We start from the raw sequence: 22,035 nt of genomic DNA, 5'->3' as shown, positions 1-22,035 counted from the left end.
AGACCTCACACCGTGCTTCCTTCTCCTTGATCGTGCCATGTGTCCCTTTGTCACCTTGCCAATGGACACACGTGCCTGTATCTCAGGGCTCATGGGTCTGATCTGGGGATATGCAGTCCATTTCTTCATAGATTCTAACATGTTTATTTTGTTTTTTTTAATGAGAAATGTTCCTACCTAGTGGCAGAGTTTTGTCTTTCAAATATCTTTGGAAAATGAACCAAGAAAATAATAGAATTGTTCTTGTAACCTAAAGCTCTAATGTGTTTTTCAATTGAAGGTGCCACCCTCTGTGTCATATGTCAAGACAGAAGCTCGTTACGGCAAACAATCGTCCGCTTGGAGCTGGAGGATGAGTGGCAGTTCCGCCTTCGAGACGAGTTTCAAACCGCAAACAGTAGCGATGACAAACCACTCTATTTTCTTACTGGACGCCATATATAAGCTTTGATAAGACACTGATAACAAAAGAAAAAAAGAACTTTTTTTTTTAAAAGTACAATCACTGTGGAGCAAAGTGCAACCAATATTTATCTAGACTACTCTAAAGGATTCCCAAAATTCTAAAGTAGGCTTTATTCTTAGGTAAAAAATTATCACATCTGTTATAATTTAAAGGATCATGGATTCAAGTTATATTCACATCCGTCACAGTCAATGACACTAATTACATAGCCAACCAAGTTGTAGGGTATAGGAAGAGAATGTAATTTGGTTGAAGTTTTTTTTTTTTTTTTTAATATTCAGCTGAGCTAGGGAAGAAGCCGCTTTTAGCGTCCGCTAGCTTGAATGTGTTATATGAGACTCAACATAGCATATGGAATTTATTGAAGATATGTGGAGGAGAGCCCACTGTTTCTCTTCAGATCTGTACTTTGGTACAGTAATACTCAGGGGTTTGAAACTACAATATAACTTAGCTATTTGTATTAAAAGGAATAGTCTTGTTCTCTGTGCAGTGTTAGTTTAAAATTTGTAATTGTGTATGTATTGAAACTGTCTTTGGCAAAATTTCCACAGGTGTTTAAAGAAGTTTACTACTTAAACCTGAACAAATCAGTAAAAGCAGGGCAGGCACTGTGCACGCAGGTTCTCATAGCAGCATAATTTTTCACCCCCTTAGTTACCTCCTCCTTGACTCCAGGGATAAAAAGTGAACTGCCCACTCAGCAAACAAGCCTCCTTATAGACGCTCTCTCTTCAGTTAGAGTTCAGAATAGCTTGCCAGCAACATACCCTCAGTTTCCACTCTTGTCAAAGTTTTTAAAATTTGTGGTTCATCCTCCTTTGGTTATGGAAATGAGTTCTGCTGTATGTCAAATGCCTTTGTGGGGTGCTTTATGCAATTTACTCTGTGTCCTTTTTCACTCAGCTCCAATTGGCTGCAGACCTAAGATCAGAAAACCCTTTTCTTTCAATTCATAACCATATGTGAATCAGAAAATATCAAAGTGTGCAGGAAGGCAGCACTGCTTGAGCTGGGTTTGAGAGACATAAGTGAGTCTGAAACTGGACATATTTTACGATGCCTAATGGCAAGTGGGGAGAGAATTCCTCATGAGCTGGGACTGCTCAGAAGAGACTCTGTCCAGAAGCAAAGGTCTTTGAATGCATCACCTAACACTGTTGGCCCTTTTATTTTGATTAACTTCTTTAAAATATTGGTTGTAGAGCTAATCATGCATTGTTCTTCTTATAACATATTACAACATGTTGCTGAATCTTGTTAAGTTGTTCCAGAAGGAACTTGGTGCAGCAGAATTTGGTTGTCAGGGTTAAATCAGAATGGTATTGTTTTACTTCTGCAGTTAACATTGGTTACCCAATTGATGTTCTGTATGTTACTAAAATAAAAACCTTCCTGATCATGATTCCCTTACCAAAAAGAAAAATGCAGCATGCTTTTAAGATTGATTCAGGAATATTAATTTAATTTACTCCCTGAAAATGTAATGAAATCAACATATCTCTTAACTTGACCTGCAACTCATCAGAGAAGGATCTGCCAAAGCTGCATTTTTTTTTTAAACATAGTGTTAATTGAGCAACCTTTTTTTATCTTGTGAAGAGATGTTTACAAATGAAAAACATAATATATTAGACTGAGGCTAAAGGAAAGTGGCTTGCAGATGCCTGTGTTAATGTAGCTTAATTCTGATGCTGTAAATTAGCAACTTTCAAATGAACAACCCATTTCTTTAGATTCATTTTTTATTCTTCTTCAGATGCAACCTGCCTTATATAGTCTAACACTTGACAGAAGTAGGGATATAGAAGATGCTTCTTGAAGCTTTTGATATATACCTGAATGTATTCCAATAATTCTGTTTTTGCCAGAAGGGCTTAAGGTTGACCCAGAGTTTTAATTTGGTGTAAAAGTTCCAGGTATGAAGTGTTCAAATATGGTTTCCTTTTTGTCTATTTGATGTTTGCACTAAGTTCTTAAAATTCCAGGTGCTGAGACTACGATGATGAGTCAGCCCTCTTGTGAAGCAGTGCGAAATTGTCCTGAAGGTTGAGAATTAAATCAGAAAGTCAGCATATTTGCCTTCCATTACCAAATAATTGTAAACCAACTTCTGTAACTCTTTCCAGTGCAGAGGCAGGGAGTTTTCAAAGTATATTTGAAAAAAAAAAAAAGCTCAAAAGCTGCAGGCCTGTCTAGCTCAAAGTTTTAGCTCACTTCTGGAAAGGAGACCATTTATTTGACAACTAGATTATTGCTATTCCCTTTTGATTTTAAGCCTCGCCATCAAGGCTCTTCTTATGAATGTATTACATTGGCCAGCATTATATTTTACCTGTAGATGTTGTTGTCTATTCACAGGTTAAATTTGAATGTAAACTAAGATTTAAAGAAAGAATCATATTCAGATGCTTTTTGCTTAACTTATGTAATTGCTTTTTGTGACTTTTGGAAGAGGGTTAAAAATGTTGCTTTCCTAGTGTAAAGTTTTCTTAACCAAAAACTTGGTGAATTTAGCTTCACTAGTCAGTCTACCTCATGTTATTGTTTATGAACTGAAACTGTCTGCAGTTGTGGCTATGGTATGTTTATAATGTGCTTTCATTAAATTTGAATATATTAAATTACCATTTAAGACTGCTTTTTTTTTTTCCTTTAACTGTTACTTTGATGGATGGACAGGACAATATTCCTGCAGCTCTTCAAACATGAGTGCTTGCACCTGAGAAACCCACTTGATACTGCTAAAGTGATGCTATTAGTTGCCTTTATAAAAAGTTAATTTAGTACAATGCCAGTATTATAGATTTTACAAAGTGGGTACTTCTATCTGAGACAAGAGCTTTGTTTCAAACAGACGATGGGTAGGAGTAAACAAGCTGCAAATACCAAAACTTTTAGTCACCTTAATTGCAAGAAGAGCTGAAAACATATCCTGGTCTGGGCACCTTTAAGTACTGCTCTGGCAGGCACGCAGTATGTGTAGCAGTATAGTTCACAAGTCTGGTATTGTTTGTTTCAGACACAGTGTTAGTTCTTTGCTTCAGCTCTAGACTAAGGTTAAGGACACATGAATAGTGTGCAGGACAATATAAAGTACTGTATAATAACTGCATATTAGTTCCAAAATTAAAACCAAAAAAACCTTAAAAACCAATTAAATCTTTCCAGTCTCACATTAGGGTTTTAAGATAGATATTATTCAAGGATGAAATCACCACCTCTCTTTTTACTGTAAACGTGACAGCAATATTGCATTGACTCAAAGCTACTAGGGAACTGATCCTTGGTGGGTGAAGCTAATATATCAATTGTCAAAAAGGGAATTTTCACCTACCGCAGCAGGTAACAGTGCAGTATCACTGTGTTCTCCAAAGACTGCTTCAAAACACACAGTGCCTTTAGCTACTAAGGTAGTATTTCACATGCAGAAGTATAAAAACATACTAAACATTCATTCACACGTAGTATCAATACAGAGTAACCTTAAAAAAAGCTATCAAGTATTTTATTTTTAATCTATCTACATTATGTACAGATCAAGAAAGGCCACAGCAGTTTTTTCAACATACAAACCCTTTAAAAGAGGAGAGCTTTATGAAGGAGTGACAAGTATCAAAGTGAAGTCCACTAACAAAGGTATATACTCAGTACAGTACTTGAAGAAAAATGAAGCCTACGCCAGTTCCTTGGGGGGGCTGATTCCACCTTTTAGTCTACAACTAATTTTTGGAGGGGGATAAAAGTTTCCTATGTTGCTGGCACCCAAGTTACTCATGCACCTAGTAATGCATGTAATGCACACTAGAGGCAACCATACCATCTGTGAAGATTATTACCACAACTACTGCACTGTAACGTTTCTGGCACTGATGCAATTGAGGATAGTCTTGAATTCTGTCAAGCAAGCAATCTTTTAACTGCGTTACCCTGCTTCTAGAACTGGTGGGAGGAGACCAAATAAAATAATTTACAGTACCAAGAAGCACTGGTATATCACCACATTAAGAACTTCAGCATGTACTCATCAGCGAGACTATAGTCTTTGCATTAGTTTACAGTCCACTATGAACAATTTTCTGCTGCATGTAAACATGACTAACTAGATAAAATACAATCAAACTTTTGTAAAAGTTAATAAAATATCTTTTTTTTAAAAAAACAAAGTTAGCCTATTACTGCATTGTTTACAATTTTAATAAAATAGTACAACCTTTTGGTTGTTACCAGTCCTGAGTTCGCTGTAACAAAAATGGCCCTGGCTTCTGCTTAAGGTCTGCACCAATTCAGTACATTTTGGCAGAAGTCTCCAGTAACTGCTCCTGCAGGAGTTCCGTTTTAGCTGTGATGCTGTCCATTGAGGAAGTTATATACTAGGAACTGGCCGGTGCCACAGTACTGTGTTGCAAAGAGTTTTCCATCAGGAGTAGGGTCAGAGAAAGCAATTTCTTCTTTACTTAAGTATGAGCCATATATGAAGTTGCTCCTGTTTAAAAGAAAAAGTTAATTAATTACTCTCAGGAAACAATGCAAGAAGTATTTCTTACCTGGAAAGTCATCTTGCCTCAATGCTTTAAGGTCTGTTGATCCTTACATTTGTGTCTTCATTTTCCATGGAAGTTTGGAGTTAAACAAAAAAACTCCAAACGAAAAAAAACTGTTTCCATCAGCTTCTCTCTCTCTCTCTCTCTTTTAATCCCTTATCTAGTCATGTGTTCCAGAAGCGTTTCTATAAGGGTTTATGTGGGAGAGCAACTGGAGTGTATTGAGCTGTGCCTAGGGGTGGATGAAGAGCGAGTCAAGAGCTTATGGGTAAGGATTAAAGGGCAGGCTAGCATGGGTGACACTGTTGTGGGTGTTTACTACAGGCCACCTGATCAGGAAGTCGATGAGGCCTTCTACAGACAGCTGGAAGTAGCCTCACGATCCCAGGCCCTGGTTCTCATGGGGGACTTCAACCACCCTGATATCTGCTGGAAAGACAACACAGCTAGGCACAAACAGCCCCAGAGGCTTCTGCAGAGCATTGGTGACAACTTCTTGACACAGGTGGTGGAGGAGCCAACAAGGAGAGGTGTGCTGCTGGACCTTGTACTAACAAACAAAGAAGGACTGGTGGAAGATGTGAAGGTCGGGGGCAGCCTTGGCTGCAGTGACCATGAGATGGTGGAGTTGAGGATCCTGTGAGGAGGAGGCAGGGCACTAAGTAGGATCGCAACCCTGGACTTCAGGAGAGCAAACTTTGGCCTCTTCGGGGACCTGCTTGGAGGAATCCCATGGGTTATGGCCCTAGAAGGAAAGGGTGTTCAAGAGAGCTGGTTAATATTCAAACATCACTTCCTCCAGGCTCAAGAGCAGTGCATCCCTATGAGTAGGAAGTCAAGCAAAGGAGGTAGGAGACCTGCATGGATGAGCAAGGAGCTCCTGGCAAAACTCAACCAGAAGAAGGAAGTATACAGAAAGTGGAAAGGGGGACAGGCCACTTGGGAGGAATATAGGAACGTTGTCAGAGTATGCAGGGATGCGACGAGGAAGGCTAAGGCCCATTTGGAATTAAATCTGGCAAGGGATGTCAAGGACAACAAGAAGGGCTTCTGCAAAAACATCAGGAGCAAGAGGAAGACTAGGGAAAATGTGGGCCTGTTGCCGAATGGGGTGGGTGCCCTGGTGACGAAGGATGCAGAGAAGGCAGAGTTACTGAATGCCTTCTTTGCTTCAGTCTTTACTGCTCAGGCCAGCCCTCAGGAACCCCAGACCCTGGAGGCAAGAGAGAAGGTCTGGAGAAAGGAAGACTTTCCCTTGGTCGAGGAGGATCGAGTTAGAGATCATTTAAGCAAACTTGACACCCACAAATCCATGGGCCCCGATGGGATGCACCCACGAGTGCTGAGGGAGCTGGCAGGCATTATTGCTAGGCCACTCTCCATCATCTTTGAAAGGTCATGGAGAACAGGAGAGGTGCCCGAGGACTGGAAGAAAGCCAATGTCACCCCAGTCTTCAAAAAGGGCAAGAAGGAGGACCCAGGAAACTACAGGCCAGTCAGCCTCACCTCCATCCCTGGAAAGGTGATGGAGCAGCTCATCCTGGAGGCCATCTCCAAGCATGTGGAGGACAAGAAAGTGATCAGGAGTAGTCAGCATGGCTTCACCAAGGGGAAATCATGCTTAACCAATCTGATAGCCTTCTCTGATGGAATGACCGGCTGGGTAGATGAGGGGAGAGCAGTGGATGTTGTCTACCTTGACTTCAGCAAGGCTTTCGACACTGTCTCCCATAACATCCTCATAGAGAAGCTCAGGAAGTGTGGGTTAGATGAGTGGACAGTGAGGTGGATTGAGAACTGGCTGAATGGCAGCGCTCAGAGGGTTGTGATCAGCGGCGCAGAGTCTAGTTGGAGGCCTGTAGCTAGTGGTGTCCCCCAGGGGTCAGTCCTGGGTCCAGTCTTGTTCAACTTCTTCATCAGTGACCTGGATGAAGGCACAGAGTGCACCCTCAGCAAGTTTGCTGACGATACCAAACTGGGAGGAGTGGCTGATACACCAGAGGGCTGTGCTGCCATTCAGAGAGACCTGGACAGGCTGGAGAGGTGGGCGGAGAGGAACCTCATGAAGTTCAACAAAGGCAAGTGCAGGGTCCTGCACCTGGGGAGGAATAACCCCATGCACCAGGACAGGTTGGGGGTTGACCTGCTGGAAAGCAGCTCTGCTGAGAAGGACCTGGAAGTGCTGGTGGACACCAAGTTAAGCATGAGGCAGCAATGTGCCCTTGTGGCCAAGAAGGCCAATGGTATCCTGGGCTGCATCAGGAAGAGTGTTGCCAGCAGGTTGAGGGAGGTGATTCTCCCCCTCTCCTCAGCCCTGGTGAGGCCACATCTGGAGTACTGTGTCCAGTTCTGGGCTCCCCAGTACAAGAGGGATGTGGCACTACTGGAGCAAGTCCAGCGAAGGGCTACAAAGATGATTAGGGGACTGGAGCATCTCTGCTATGAGGAAAGACTGAGAGAGCTGGGCCTGTTTAGCCTGGAGAAGAGAAGGCTGAGAGGAGATCTTATCAACGTGTACAAGTATCTGAAGGGAGGGTGTCAAGAGGATGGGACCAGACTCTTTTCAGTGGTGCCCAGCGACAGGATGCGAGGCAACAGGCACAAACTGAAACACAGACACTTCCATCTGAACATGAGGAAAAACTTCTTCACTGTGAGGGTGACAGAGCACTGGAACAGGTTGCCCAGAGAGGCTGTGGAGTCTCCTTCTCTGGAGATATTCAAAACGCGCCTGGATGCAATCCTGTGCAACGTGCTCTAGGTGACCCTGCTTGAGCAGGGGGGTTGGACTAGATGATCTCCAGAGGTCCCCTCCAACTTCAGCGATTCTGTGATTCTGTTTGATATGATATTTTAGAAGAATGTTTGCACAGGGCAATTTCTTGCAAGTTGCATCAGGAGTTCAGAGTTAAAAAATATATATATATATATCCAACTAGTTCCAGCTATTTCTTTATACGTAAGATAATGCACTATGCACTATGATTACAACTACCAGAAATGAAAACTTGGGTAAACTACAAGTTTAGAGGGGTAAACTACAAGTTTAGAGGGGGCTGAAAAGACCAAAATCTCAAAATCCTGGTTTGAAAAAACATATGACATTTGGACAAGATTGCACTTTGGATTAATTTAGAACATCCAAGAACACAACCATACTACATAATTCGTAAGTGACACACTTTCAGGATGATTAATTATAGGAAAAGGAAAATTTATTTTTGCTTAATTTTTTCAAGCAATTATATATGTATGTTTTTTCCTTATTTGAAGAAAGATGAGAGAATCAGGGATACCATTGCACTTTTGAGGATGGCTACATAAACAAATTTTAAAAACTGATCTCGGACTTTAAGACCTTGATTTGGAGGAAGAGGAGGAGGAAATGTTGATCCTCAGAAACAGATGCAGCTCCCATTAAAGACAGGTTTTTGAATTCCTGTAAAATAAGCCTAGAGGTACTTGCAGAGTAACTATCAACCTCTAACAAATATTGACATCTCCACTAAATCTTGATGAAAAGACAATAGGAACAAAGTACTTTTTAAATTACTAGCATTACTGTTTTCTCATTACTATATTTATTATTAGAAGATGATCTTGCAAGGTTCTTAGACTGATTGGGTTTTTGTGACTGCAGGTGTGCTATGAAAGCTTGAGTGAAATGGGGCAGACATTCTCAAAATGGGGAAGTTGGGGGGAAATGGGCATTGTTTTGGGGAAGAAATCCTTCCTTTAGAAATAGTTTGTAGGAAGCAACTGAATACCCAGATAAAAATCAGCCTCTGAAAATAAAACCAAATTATCAAATTAATATGCCTATCTGAATACAGCTTTACAGCTGGTATTTCAGATGGAAGGTAATCTGATACAAACTTTCTAGCTGGTGCCATCAGCCAGGTGGATGCATTTTACAGAGTGGAACAGCTTTACCAGACCTCCACATGCCCAAGAGCATGAGGCTCGGCAGTCACAGGACGCCTGTGCCAGAGATCAACCAGACGGGGCTGGCCAAGCACCCTGCACAAACCCGAGAGCCAGCAGTAATAACACTTGCCTAGTCTAAACAGGTGTTTAGACTTCCCGGAAATTTCACTGCAAGAAACCTAAGCACCTTGGCCTTTAGGAGCTTCCAGAGGCAGGGGTGGAAGGTGAAAAAATGTTTGGAGATTCCACATTTTAATATTTGTCTCAACAGTACTGCAAATGTTTGAGTCCTTTAATGAATCAAGTACTTAGTATTCAGTCAAATACACTCATCACTAGCTACTAAAGCTCCATGGAAATTAAAAACCTCTCATAAGGTTCAGTGGACCTGGATAAAGGAAAAAAAACTGTTAAGAAATACCACCCAAGTAGAGCTGTAGTCCACCAGACTATATTAAATGGGTCTATGCACTGTTTTTTTCCCCTCTTTCTCCCTTTCTACCTCTAAGGAACAGAGATTTGGCCAATGATGAGGTCACAGTTACCCCTTGGTAATCTCAAACACTTTGACTAAAGACAGTCTCATTTCCTTCGCTCGTAATTACCTAAGAGAAATTTACCCAAGCTCATTCGCAGTCTGCTAGACTGACTCATTACAATTGCACTTAGCAGAAAGATTTCTATTAAAGGCAAGCCATTTCAGAATACTGACGTTAGTTTTTGAACTCCACGTAAAACTGGAACCGTTAACTGTGCTCAAATTTACATTCCCAGTTTCACCAGAAAAATACAAGATTGATACACACAAAATAAAACAATAAATGTCTTGGACTGGGGTTCCTCTAAAACCAATATAACCGAGGAAATGACTTTTTAACATTACCTAAGACACTCTATCATCCGAGAAGCAATTTTCTTTCGCCGCATCATGCTGAACACCCATATTCGACTAATCCCACAAATAGCAGGTTCTGGAGAAGTAGAACAGCACCATGCTTTCTGTCTTTCAAAAATGACTTTTTCATTTTCTGAACTAACTTCTGGAACCTTCTCTTCTATAACTCGGTAGCCCTGCAAGTGATGTCAAAATATTTGTTACTTTATAACAGCATCGCTAGTGATTGAACAAAATAACTATTTGGTAAAAATGTTTGTTAAACATATCTACATTCTAAAATGCATTACCAAAAAGATTGCATAACTGTGCCTAATTTAATTTCTCTTAACAGTTTCAAAATCAGAACAGATGATAAAAGGAAAGAAATTGAACCAAAAAACACCCTCTAAGGTGTATCTGATTTAAAATAGCAACAAACAAAATCCAATTCTTATTACCACCTATTGTTAAGTGTTTTCCTTGATCTTTCTCTTTTTGACAAAGATTATTTTGCTTCTTGTCTGCTAATCCTAATGGACAGTAGGAATTACCACAGTTTAAGGGAACCTACAGAATAGGTGACAGAGTTATGACAACAGTTTTTACTGCTGCAAGCGGCAGCCCTACTCCTCACCCTGCTCTCCACCACACACCTCTGCTCTCTGCTTCAGGCTAGCTGTGGAGTTGTTTGATCCCTCAGTGACTCAGCTCAATAATCCTATGAAGTAGCCACTTCTTCCTTCCAGCTGGGATTTCTGTCAGGAAGGGAGTTCAACCTGCTTGTCAACAAGCAAGAGCACCACCAGAAGTAGCCTAAGTAGCACAAAGGAAAACTTCTACCATTCAGCTATAGCAAGCTCTTACCTGAGCTGGTCTGAGCCAACTGGCTGCACCATACATCTCTTTTAGCTCAAGGTCAACGATACTAAAACAAGCAACTACATTTCAGAATGGTCTACCACGTTTTCCTCTCCGAAGGAGGAGTACACAGATTACTTATTTGCTAAATGGCTAAAGTTGAACTCAAATAATTCTGCTGTTTCAGAATATCTGAAGACGACTGCCACCAAGCACTGACATTTTTACAAAGTACTTTTCTCCAATTTAATCACTTACCCACTGGATGTGCTCTGCAATTAAACAGCCAATAACTTTTTTGTCATTAGAAATAAAAAGAAGAGTTTTAGTTCTAGAGTAACACATAAGTGGAGCTTGCTGAAATCCCAAGTCATTGTCTACCATCTCTCTAATCTCTTCAACCTGTCAAAATAAGTTTAAATATTGTATGAGAATTACATGTATAAATATACATTTGTTATATATACATAGAAATTACAGATTTACAAAAACACACTACAGTATTTGGAACACTGAAAGCTATTCCAAAAGTTAAGGATTATCCTGAGTAACCTGCAATAAATAGGTCCACAGGGTTCTTCAAATGATGCTTAGCTGGAAATAAAAAGAGTAGATACCTCTATATCAGCCTCCATTGAGTGTAAACTTCTATCAGTCAAAGGCTAACAGAGAGAATGTAGATGAAAGTGTGATACTCTAGCCAATAAATGAGAACTATGTCAAAAGTTAAAGTAGGCTAGCTGAAGGTTTTTTGTTTGTTATTTTTAAAGTCTTGAAACAATTCCTCCATTAAAAGTTTTGAGCAGATAATAGCAAGTGCAATGCAAGGAAGCTAGAAAAGAGATCATGAATGCATTTATTGAAAGGGAATGAATAACTGCTCCCTCTTTCCTCAAGCTTTCCACTCTTCCATTAGCTTGCAAAGAGTGACCAAACTAAAAACAATTTCAATGTTTAATATTAGAAAGGTTAGCACAAACTAGAAGTAGTATGAACTTCAGTGTGAATGTAAATAAAAGCTTATGCATGAGCTGAGATTTTTACAGGGGGAATCCTGTACCTATAACTGGTCACTGGAGCAGCTTTTACTATCCCATCACTCATACCAGACAGAAACAAGGCAGCCTTTCCTACGTTGTATGTTAAGTGGCATAAGCTTCTTTAATCCATGTGGTAGTTACCTTTGTAATACAGTACTAGTGTCAGCCATCCACAGGGCTGACAAGTGTAGCTTCTCTCAACACTGAAGGTTCTCATACACAGAACTGCCCTAAATGACTTGATTTGCTAGTCTTGCTTCCCTCTGCTCCATTTAGAGATTCTAAGTAATTTTTTTCTTAGCCCTTTTAGTAAAAATTTTTAGTAAAATATGCAGCTATATTCATACTTTATATTAATATCATACTAAAATTAAGGTAGCAACATTAGAGAAATAAACTTAGATAAAGCACTTGCTATGAATTCAGTGTACATCTGCATTAAATATTATAAGAAGAAAAACTGTACTTTCCAATACACTAACTTGGAAAATCCTATGCTAGTCTAATGAAAACCCACTTCAGTCACTTCATAGTGCAGAAAGAGCTGTCTTGGGAATCAATTCAAATTCTTGACTTGGGGCATTTAATTTTTAACCTTATAGCCTGTTGCTTTCAGGACAACTAGAAACACATTAAAATACATAAATGCAGTGTAACCAAGGATGCAAAAAAATATTCTGAATTATACCATCTGGAGCACAAACCATAGAATCATAGAATAATTCAAATAGGAAGGGATCTCAGGAGGTTTCTAGCCAAACCTCCTACACAAAAGCATGGTCAGCTGTGAGATCAGACCAGGTTGCTCAGGGCTTTGCCCAGTCAGGTCTTGAAAACCTCCAGGGACAGAGACTACAAAATCTTTCTGGGCAACCTGTGCCCTGGCCTGGCTGTCCTCACAGTGAAAAACTTTTTCCTTACATCCAGTCTGAATGTCTCTTTTTTCAACTTATGTCTGTTATCTCTCATCCTCCCACCATGCATCATTGTGAAAAGCCTGGCTCCGTCTTCTCCATAACCTCCCCTTAGGTGCTGGGTGGCTGCTCTTAGGTGCCTCTGACGCCGTCCAGTCTCCAGGCTGAACAGGCCCTGGTCCCCCAGTCTCTCCTCACAGGGCAAGTGCTCCAGCCCTGACCATCCCGGTGGCCCTCCACTGAACTCACTCCAGTTTGGCAATGTCTTTCTTGTACTGGTGGGGCCAAAACTAGGCACAGTATTCCAGATGGGGTCTAACAAGCGCCAAGCAAAGGCAGGAAAAAAAAGAAAAATCACTCCCTTCAATCTGCTGGCTGTGCTCCTGTTAACGCAGCCAGGAAGCTGTAATAACCCACCTTGCTGCAGGACACACTGCTGGCTTATGTACCATCTCCTGGCACAAGCCCCCAGGGCCTTTTCTGCAGAGCTGCTCCCCAGCAAGTCAGTCCCCAAGCCTGCTTCACTGCAAGGTGCCTTTCCTTCCCAAGTGCAAGACTTTGCATTTGTCCTTGCCAAACTTCATGAGATTCCTGTTGACCTGTTCTTAAAGCCTAAGTCCCTCTGAACGGCAGTCCTGCCCCTGAGCCTATTGACTGGTTCCCCCAATTTGGTGCCATCTGCAAACTTGACAAGAGTGCACTCTGTCACCTCCTCCAGGTAATTGATAAAGATGTTAAACGGGACAGGTCCTGGTATACACCTGTCTGGTATTGCAACTGTTACCAGCATTGAGGTAAAGTTCAATCCATTAACCACTACCCTCAACCACTGAGTCCAACCATTCAAACAAGTTTTTATGCTTTCAGTTGTCTGCCCATCCAGACTGCAGCATCCTGACTTGGATATAAAAATATTGCAGGAGACAGCATCAAAAGCCTTGCTAAAGTCAAGGTAAATGACATTCACTGCTCTCTCCTCATTCATAAATCCAGTCATTTTATCATAGAAGACAATCAGGTTGGTCAGGCATAATTTACCCTTGCATCCAATGGCCTTATTCTCCTTCATGTGCCCAGAATCATGTTTCAAGAGAACAAGGTTGATCAGTAACATTCATGAAGGTATCCCCATCCGTATTCTTGATAGAATACAACCTAAATCTGTGATATTAGAGAAGGTAGTGTGCTCACTAAAATATACTTGGAACAATTTTTGTTGCAGTATTCAGTAAAGTCCTGAAGATGAATAACTCTAAAAATACAGGATGGCTATAAATGGCTAACAGTAGTACTATAAGAAACATCTATTGGTCCCAACAAATCACCAGTTAAATATGAATCGACATTATGCTACCCAAGGGGTGAGGAGGGGCCTAATGCCATATTAAGGGCTACAAACACTGACCAGCCAACAAGACACCAAAGTATCCTTTTGCCCTAAGCCCTCACTAATGTACTCCGCCCAGTTGTAGATAAAAAGTTTCAAAAGAGACAGGAGACTTGGCACAAATGGAAAACATCTAGAGGAGAGCATGAGAGCAATCAGAGCCCTATAAAACATTACTTAAGAGGATAAACTTAAAAAAAAAAAAATTACAGCCCTTCAACCTTCTTAGAGCTAAACAACCACAGTCTGTTCAAGCACATAAAAGCTGTTACAAAGAGGAAAAGAGGGATGTTTTCTGTAGCTATAGAAGATATGACTTGTACTAAGGAGCCTGAGTTGCAGTACAGAAATTTAGTTGGACATTTAGGGAAAACTTCCTAATGTTAAGGATAATGAAGCACTGTAATGGAGTCTGAAGAAGTTAGAAGTTAGGTAGAAGTTTTTAAAAGTTATCAGCTCTGGTTATGACGCATCTGATCCGATTTTGGACAACGGAATGGACTAGATGTCTTTGAAACCACTTCTCACCTAAATCTGTTTTTATGATAAAATCATATGTCATTTAGAGAGAATTTTCTTATGGTGTAGTATTTGTGCTGTATAACAACATCAATATATTTCAATATGTTTAAATACAATAGAAAGTTTATATTACATAAAACACTTAACAGACATGCAAGCAAGCATGTTAAAAATAAATATAAGTCAGCTGGCTGATGCTGTTCCCATTCCTGTCTTCCACTCCAGCTCAGACCCATCCTTTCTATGAAGTCAGTAACAGTGCCTAAGGGTGAAATGTCTGACCTGTTTGTGGAAAAAGCTCCTCACTCTTATGTAAATTATACAAAACGTACTATGGACATTCCCATTAAAATATCAAGCAAAATGAGGTATACTTGCCACCATACCTTTTTAAGTGCATACTTTGGGTCATCAGGAAGAACCATTATTATCTTCCCATCAGGGTATTCAGCCAAAATTCTCTCCTTTTTCCACCCCTAAATAAAACAAACATTTATCTAAAGCATATACAAGATGTATTTTTACATATTTAGTTACATATTATTGTTCTAAACACTGAACTTATGCAAAGACTTTAAAACTATTTAGCAGTTGCTTAGCTAGTGAAGGAAACTTCAGCTAGCTTTTCTAAATGAACACAACAGATATATGATCTTATTTATTATAGGATACAATAGCCTAACTATATCTAAAAACAATTTGTGAAAGTGTCTTATAATTTCCCAATTATATTTTCTTTCCCCCAGGACTGCAGTGCAAACTGAATTTTAAAGCAGGAATAGCAAACTCAGCTCACCTAACTGATTTCCAAATCTATGTAGTATTTATTTTCCAGAGTCCAGTGAATGGAAAAAAATCCTAAATTTTATTAAAAGATTTCTTTTTAACATAGTTACCTCCACAAATACACACTCAGTTTTAAAGTTTGGCATGCGAAAGACCTCCAGGAGGTTCTAAATGAACTGATTGGCATGCAGTTGCCCAAAATGTAAGGAATAGTTTATTTTGTTACTGATCATAACTATTAAAGTCACAAGAAGGATACTATAAAAAATTTTATAACTACCTTCTAAGAATCTAATGGGGAAGGAGGCTACGTTGTGTGTATCTGAAGTTAAACATACTCAAAAAAATAGAGGTAATTAACTCTTCTTCAGATCCACACTCGTGGTGAATAATGAGCAGTACCTGCATGGAAAAAAACAAAACAAAAAAAGCCACTTAAATCTAGTAAGATGGGACTGGTAGAGATATTAGAACTCAAGTTGCTTTGACGGGACCTAAAAATACTGAATGCAGAAGTAACTTCAGCCACTAAAAAGGCTGATCAACAAGTCTTATTCAAAGCAACTTTAAATAAAAAAGCCTTTGAAGAAACAATATCGATGGAATAATTCTCATTGAAATCTGTACCTTCCCACAAAAGTAACATTCAACTAAAGACCAAACAAGGAATTTGGCACTGAAGGAATGACAAATATACTACCACAAAAAAAAGACAAACTTAGGTGTTATAATACTTGATCTGTATTTCATTTTGATCACGCTGATTTTACCCCTTTACCCCAAACAAAACATTAAGAATAATTCTAGAAATTTTATCTGCTTGCTGCTAGCCCTGGATCTATTTTTTGAGTTCAGCACCCAGGATGACAAGGATCACAACACAGATACCATTTCAATCCTGCCTTTCTTGCTCAGTAGCAGTTGAACTAAATACCAACACAGAGGGGTATATTATTTCATTTTATATATATTATGGTCTGAACGTAAACAACAGCAAACAGCAGTGTTACAATACTCAGGTAGAAGAACAGTGCCATTTGCGGAACGTGACCCACATTTTGATGATGTTAGAAAAGTTCTCAAAAAAAATTCAGGCAAGGATTACTGCTCTCCAACTTTAAACACCATCCTCTCTCCATTTTTTGTCTTTCACTGCATTTTGGCTGCCTGCTCGCCCTGCAAAAGCTTTCCATAGCCTACTTCAAATCAACTACAATCATCATTCAGCTGACAAGTGTAATGTATCTTGTAATCCTATCATTATGGCATCCAGAATGCTGCATTCCTAATGCAGAAAATCCAAATCTAAATTTTACGTCAAGGTATTCTGTTATTGTAATAGCCAGGTGTTTTCCAACAAAATTAAGTTTGATGAAAAAATGTTTCTGAACAACTTAAAATTATAGCACACTGCTGTTATATTTCTAAATGACACCAAATCTACAAGCAATTCAGTAAAAATGCATTAATTGCAAAGAGAAAATATTTAGAGCTTACTATTTTTATTATTGTCTATTTTCTTAAGTGATTAGTTGGTAGAATATAAGGACTGATCACATTCATAGGAGGCGCAGCTTCTGAATTCAAGTATTTTAGAATTTATTCACAAATACATCTTTCTGGATAAAGTTTTTGAAAAAGTTTCTCCAAACCCTAAGCTCATCTAAGATTTTGAGCTCATTTAGTTTACATCAGAAAAGATACTTTAAAGACATATCCCCCCATGATTGAAGCAGCTCTAAGCATTTCAAAAAAGAAAAGCTAACATTTAACATAAGCACCTGCCTCTTAAGTATCCCTATTGTTCATTCTTAATATGGAATGAACTGTGCCTCTCAAATCATGCTAATGGAAATAATACACAAAAATTGTCACCGCCCTTTAATATTCTAACATTAAAGCTATTAAGGAAAACAACCTATAGCTTCAATTAGGATCGATCCTGTTAGATATCTACAATATATCAAATATGCTTTAATAACAATGTCTTGCATGTGATCTGAAGATGACTTCCTTTAACACGGATGGCAAGAACACACTTATGGTAAGAAACAAAAGCATTAGTCTACAAAATACTTTATAGTATTCTGCTACAATGCCGGAAAGTTTGCTTTTCCTTTCATTTTAATTTACATTATTTTAGGGCATTCATTAAAATATATTTACTGTTAAACAAGATGCCCAAGGATGGATATACATTGTTTGCAATGAACAAAAGTTAAAAGGAAAAGCTATTGTTCCTGCCAGGATACAAGTTCTGTAAGGCCTAGAGTAAAAGATCATGATCATACCATTCCTCCCTGATATTGGAAGCCTATGCTCAGCAACAGGTTACCTATAACTAGCAGTAGCATGGCACAGATACCCAATAATCACAATTAGTAGAGCCCCATTTGGTGTGTAATATAGCACCTGTCTGCCCAACTGTTGCAACTCCCCTCCTCCCTCTAGCATTTTATGGCTATTTATCCCACAAGTATTTGAAATAGTCTGAGAACAAAAGGCAACTCTGCAATGAACAGTTAACTGATTTTTAATCTACTTGCATGTTTCAAATCATCTTGTAATTTGTCTCCCCAGTTCGAACAAGACTGAAGACTGCTTTGGTTTGCTTATTAAAGTGCAATGGCAATACAATTAAAAAGAAAGAAATCACTCAGAAAAAGGGCAATACAGATGAGCAGTTCTACTGCATCATGACATAGCAGTATGGACAGTAAATATGACTACACTGCTTAGTGCATTGCTTTCAGTGGATATTATAGATATGCATACAATGAATGATTTAGATGAGAGTTGGAAAGATGGCTCCAACATTAACAGTGCTGTAGCTGAACTGTTCAGCAGTCAATTTCACTTTGCTTATAATATAAAATAGCATCTGACATAGATTTGCCTTTAAAAACATGAGTTAGAAGATACAATAGATTGCTTCTCATGTTTTAAAAGTTTGTATGTAAGATTAGGAAATGTGACAGAAAACCTCGTATTTTTCTATATGTGACAGTTCTGGCTTGTCTGCATGCCTTATTTCTTGAACAAATATAAAACTGGTGCTGATCTTTTTTTATACCAATTTCTCTCAAAAAATATTGAGATAGTGAGGAAAAAGGTGGTTAATACTGTATAATTCTTGATCTTCACTAAGTATTTATGAAATTCTCCCCTAACAATTGAGTTTAATTATGAAATTTTATGCACTTTTACCCTTGACAATTTCTAGCACAGAAATAGGTCTATTGGATTCTTCTTCCCGAGTTCTTCATCAGGTTACAGATATTCTGCCTCTATTCCCCACAAGTGTAATACAGAGAATGAGACTTTCACTGCAGAGTGCATTAAGATCCTTGGATGTAACTACTAAGTATTACCCTCTGTTAAAACTAAGATTCCTCCAAAAGATAGGTAATGGTACAAACTTGATCTGAAGTATCAGAGAGTTCCATTTTGCACAAATGGATCAATTTTGGAGTCAATGCAATCAAGAGAAGCATGGAGTCTTTTTCAGATGACTTGAAATTCACCATCATCTTCAACCCTGATATTCTATTAACCCCCAGCTTCCAGGAAGTCAAATGTTGCTTTTTCAATTTGAAAATCTTATCACAGATGGCCTTGGATTCAGTTACACCAGAGCAGCCATTTAAAACTTCTCAGATTAGATATTAGCCCAAATAACAGTTTCTCCCCATTTCTTCAACTGAAGACATTCTTAACTAAAAGGATGAGCTTGAAATTCAGACAAATTAATCACGTTCACATCAGGCACCTGAATCCACAGGCACTTCCTAACTTAAGCATTTGGCTTTGCAACTTAAAAACTTTATTAAAAATAATGTCCTGTTCTAAAAAAAAAAAATTGCAGAAATGCTAAATTGATTTCACCTGGCATCACAGAGACAGCTAGAGGGTTGTGGGGTTTTTTTGTTTTTGTTTTTAAAGCAAAACCAAACCACATATCCATCCCACAAAAATTTATTGATGGAGTTAACATTTTATGCATATGTGATCACTCTACACAAGTATATGCCAGAATGGCCTACTTCTTCTGGAGGTTTTCAGATGTCTGAAACCAGAAGGATAGCGAGAGATTCCTATATTTACCTACAGTAGGGGACATCTCCCACACCAACCTGTTCCTCTTCTATCCTCCTGGTACTATCCTCCACCACCTTACTTTTTTGTTTATTCAGTTCGCATTCTTCTGTTAACAATAAATGACACCCTTCAGGAAACCCTTATCCACCCCTGCCAATCTTCTGATCCCAGATCCATTAAATGCCATCACACTTGCCAAACTTTCTCTCTCCATTCAAAGCCTTCAATTTCTTTTTTGTCTCTCTAAGAGACATCAGTGACAAAATGAGTGTCTCAACACCATCTCCTTGTTAGCCTGTCCTACTTCTGAAGGCAACTTGGAATTTCTATGTCTAAAAAGACATTTCTACTACAGGAAATAAGAGAAGTCATTAAAAAACCCTGATGCTGAAGATAGCAAATAATTTATTATTTATGTAGAGACTATCTTCTGGCTACTCAGCACTTTAAAAACAAACAAAGAAAAAACCCTAAATCAGCTGAATGTAGGTGGATAAGATACTTGCCAACAATTAAAAAAAGTATATTTTCACAGTTCATAGCAAGAAAAGCTCTAGCATGATAATGTATATAGTCTTTTTTGTGATTCTGTGAAATGAATCATCAATGCAACTACTAGGCATATAACAAGAGACACTCAAAAGGGAGAAAGCAAACCGAGCAAAGTCTTCCCAGGTAACACTGGAAAATGCTATGCCTCATATGGCATGAAAAATGTGAATGACAGGAGAAAAAAGATGCTTCTGAGATATCTCAAAGCAGCCCTCAAATCAACAATAATGTCAATGTGTCATCTACTATAAAAATAATATCTAGAGAGCTAATAAAGTCACATCGCAAGGTCACCCAAGTCAAACCAAGGCTCTCTCTAGCCAATTTTTTAAATCCCATGATGCTACTGCCCAGTTAACACACACTGTCAGGGAAAGAAAGGTTGTTGCAGTTTCAATTTGCTAACTATATATATGTATATTTAGAAGATGAGCATACCTCCTCAAGTCATCCTCCCAACAGTCCCCATCAGAAACCTTCTAGCAAAAATAGGATAATTAGCATTCATTCTTGTATTTCTAGAAGATTAAGAATTAAGACATAGAGACTTGGTGTACTACATCATTAGCCAGAAGGCTTATCTAAAAGTTCAAATTGTCTTCTAAGAGGAGATGTGCATGTCTCCCTCATGGACATTACCACAATACAATCTACCAAGAACAACCAAATATGTGTTAAATGACCAGAGTTAAAGATGTGTCTATTTAGAATGGCAAAAGTTATTTCTGCTATTTGGAAAATACAGAGTCAATGAAATTTTTCTGATAAAAAAGAGGGGGATTTAAAAACTCATAAAACTCCTTCCTTCACCTCTTCCTCTACAATTTCTGTTATAGAATAACCATCTAAATCATCACTCTACAACCATCAAAGATTTCATGAACCACAAATAGTCTTACAGATTTCAGACACAGAAATGTTTACTCACTGAACTGACAAAACAAATTTGCTTGAGTACAAACTATAATGTTTTAAAAAGATGCCTAAGAACTGAGAAAACAGTGGGTACGTTTTTGAAGTAAGAAACGTTTCCCTAACTTTTGTATAAAGTTGTTTACAACTGTTTTAAGGTAGTCTTTTTCATTTTTATGTTAATCATGTTGTTACTCTACACATACATACAAGTGAGAAATCTTAGCTGTTTCAACTTCCAAACTATTCAAACTTCAATGCAGCTTCCTACCACCATGCAAAGCTAGCAGCTTTAAATGACTACAGAACTCATCTGCCAGCTTCTGTTCAAAAGAATTAACACCATCTTCTGTGACTTATCTTTACGTCTTTGGTAACATTCGAGAGCTTAAAATGCTTGGGCGGTGGGGGGAGGAAGGGGCAGACAGGAATAAGATGGGGAACATTTATTATATGCTGCCATTACTATGTACTGCTTTCTATCATGCTTTCTGCTCACTCTCACCCTACAATGTAGCTAATGTGTATCAGAAAAGATCTTCTAAAATGTCTGGATTATTCAGCAAAAGCTAACTAAGAACAGAATGAATACTAAAACTATTTACCATGTGGTTTCAAACATATTACCTATGAAGACGTATCTTTGTATTTATAAATCATGGGATAATATTGTGCTCAGGATTTAAGAGTAGCCCAACTGCCATTTGGTACCTACATGAAATGAATTGGTGGCCTCAGTTCAGTTATCCTGGAGGTCTTATCTACTCGAGTGTAGAGTACTGAAGGTAACATGTGTGATAAAGAAAATAGACTTTGTGGATTCTGTTCTGCATTTCAGAACTGTGAACAGGTATTTCCTATAAGTCTTGTAATATCAGCTATTATAAAGTAGCTGATTTTACAATATACTTACAACTGTACAAAGTTTTTCAAATCTGAGCTTTAATACGAGAGAGATACCCAGTTACTGCACATATAAGGAAGGTATGGAATAACAATTTGAATTTTATATTTAAATATTATAATCATACTAGAAATTCAGCAAAGTTTTAACATACTATGGTGTAATATCAACAGGACAATTAGGCAGTCTCTCTTTGAATTACAAACGATTAAGTAATTTAGAAGTCATCTAACATTACACAGAAAATG

General features: G+C 38.6%; 2 protein-coding genes across 7 annotated transcripts in view; one reads left to right on the top strand and one right to left on the bottom strand.

Annotated features, from left to right (window-relative positions):
• The window catches only part of GREB1L (GREB1 like retinoic acid receptor coactivator), a 149,905-nt gene extending 146,811 nt beyond the window's left edge, over window positions 1–3,094 (top strand). The window contains exon 35 of the mRNA XM_067290654.1: window positions 281–3,094. Within this exon, the coding sequence (XP_067146755.1) occupies window positions 281–444 (164 nt within the window). The 3' untranslated portion in view covers window positions 445–3,094. The remainder of the gene's footprint in view (window positions 1–280) is intronic.
• An 853-nt stretch (window positions 3,095–3,947) lies between these two features.
• The window catches only part of ESCO1 (establishment of sister chromatid cohesion N-acetyltransferase 1), a 40,560-nt gene continuing 22,472 nt past the window's right edge, over window positions 3,948–22,035 (bottom strand). For 3 of the 6 annotated variants that reach the window (XM_067290655.1, XM_067290657.1, XM_067290658.1), the window contains exons 9-12: window positions 14,922–15,011; window positions 10,931–11,074; window positions 9,821–10,008; window positions 3,948–4,952 (exon numbers count right to left, since the gene is read on the bottom strand). In XM_067290655.1, the coding sequence (XP_067146756.1) occupies window positions 4,805–4,952; window positions 9,821–10,008; window positions 10,931–11,074; window positions 14,922–15,011 (570 nt within the window). In that variant the 3' untranslated portion in view covers window positions 3,948–4,804. Of the gene's footprint in view, window positions 4,953–9,820; window positions 10,009–10,930; window positions 11,075–14,921; window positions 15,012–15,601; window positions 15,724–22,035 lie in introns of those variants that run through there. The other 3 variants (XM_067290659.1, XM_067290660.1, XM_067290661.1) reach the window with 3 other exon arrangements.

The sequence above is a fragment of the Apteryx mantelli genome, chromosome 2 (assembly GCF_036417845.1).
Source record: "Apteryx mantelli isolate bAptMan1 chromosome 2, bAptMan1.hap1, whole genome shotgun sequence".
Classification (NCBI taxonomy): Eukaryota; Metazoa; Chordata; class Aves; order Apterygiformes; family Apterygidae; genus Apteryx; species Apteryx mantelli.
Note: the sequence above shows the minus strand (reverse complement) of the source record. Positions and strands in the feature narration are given on the sequence as shown.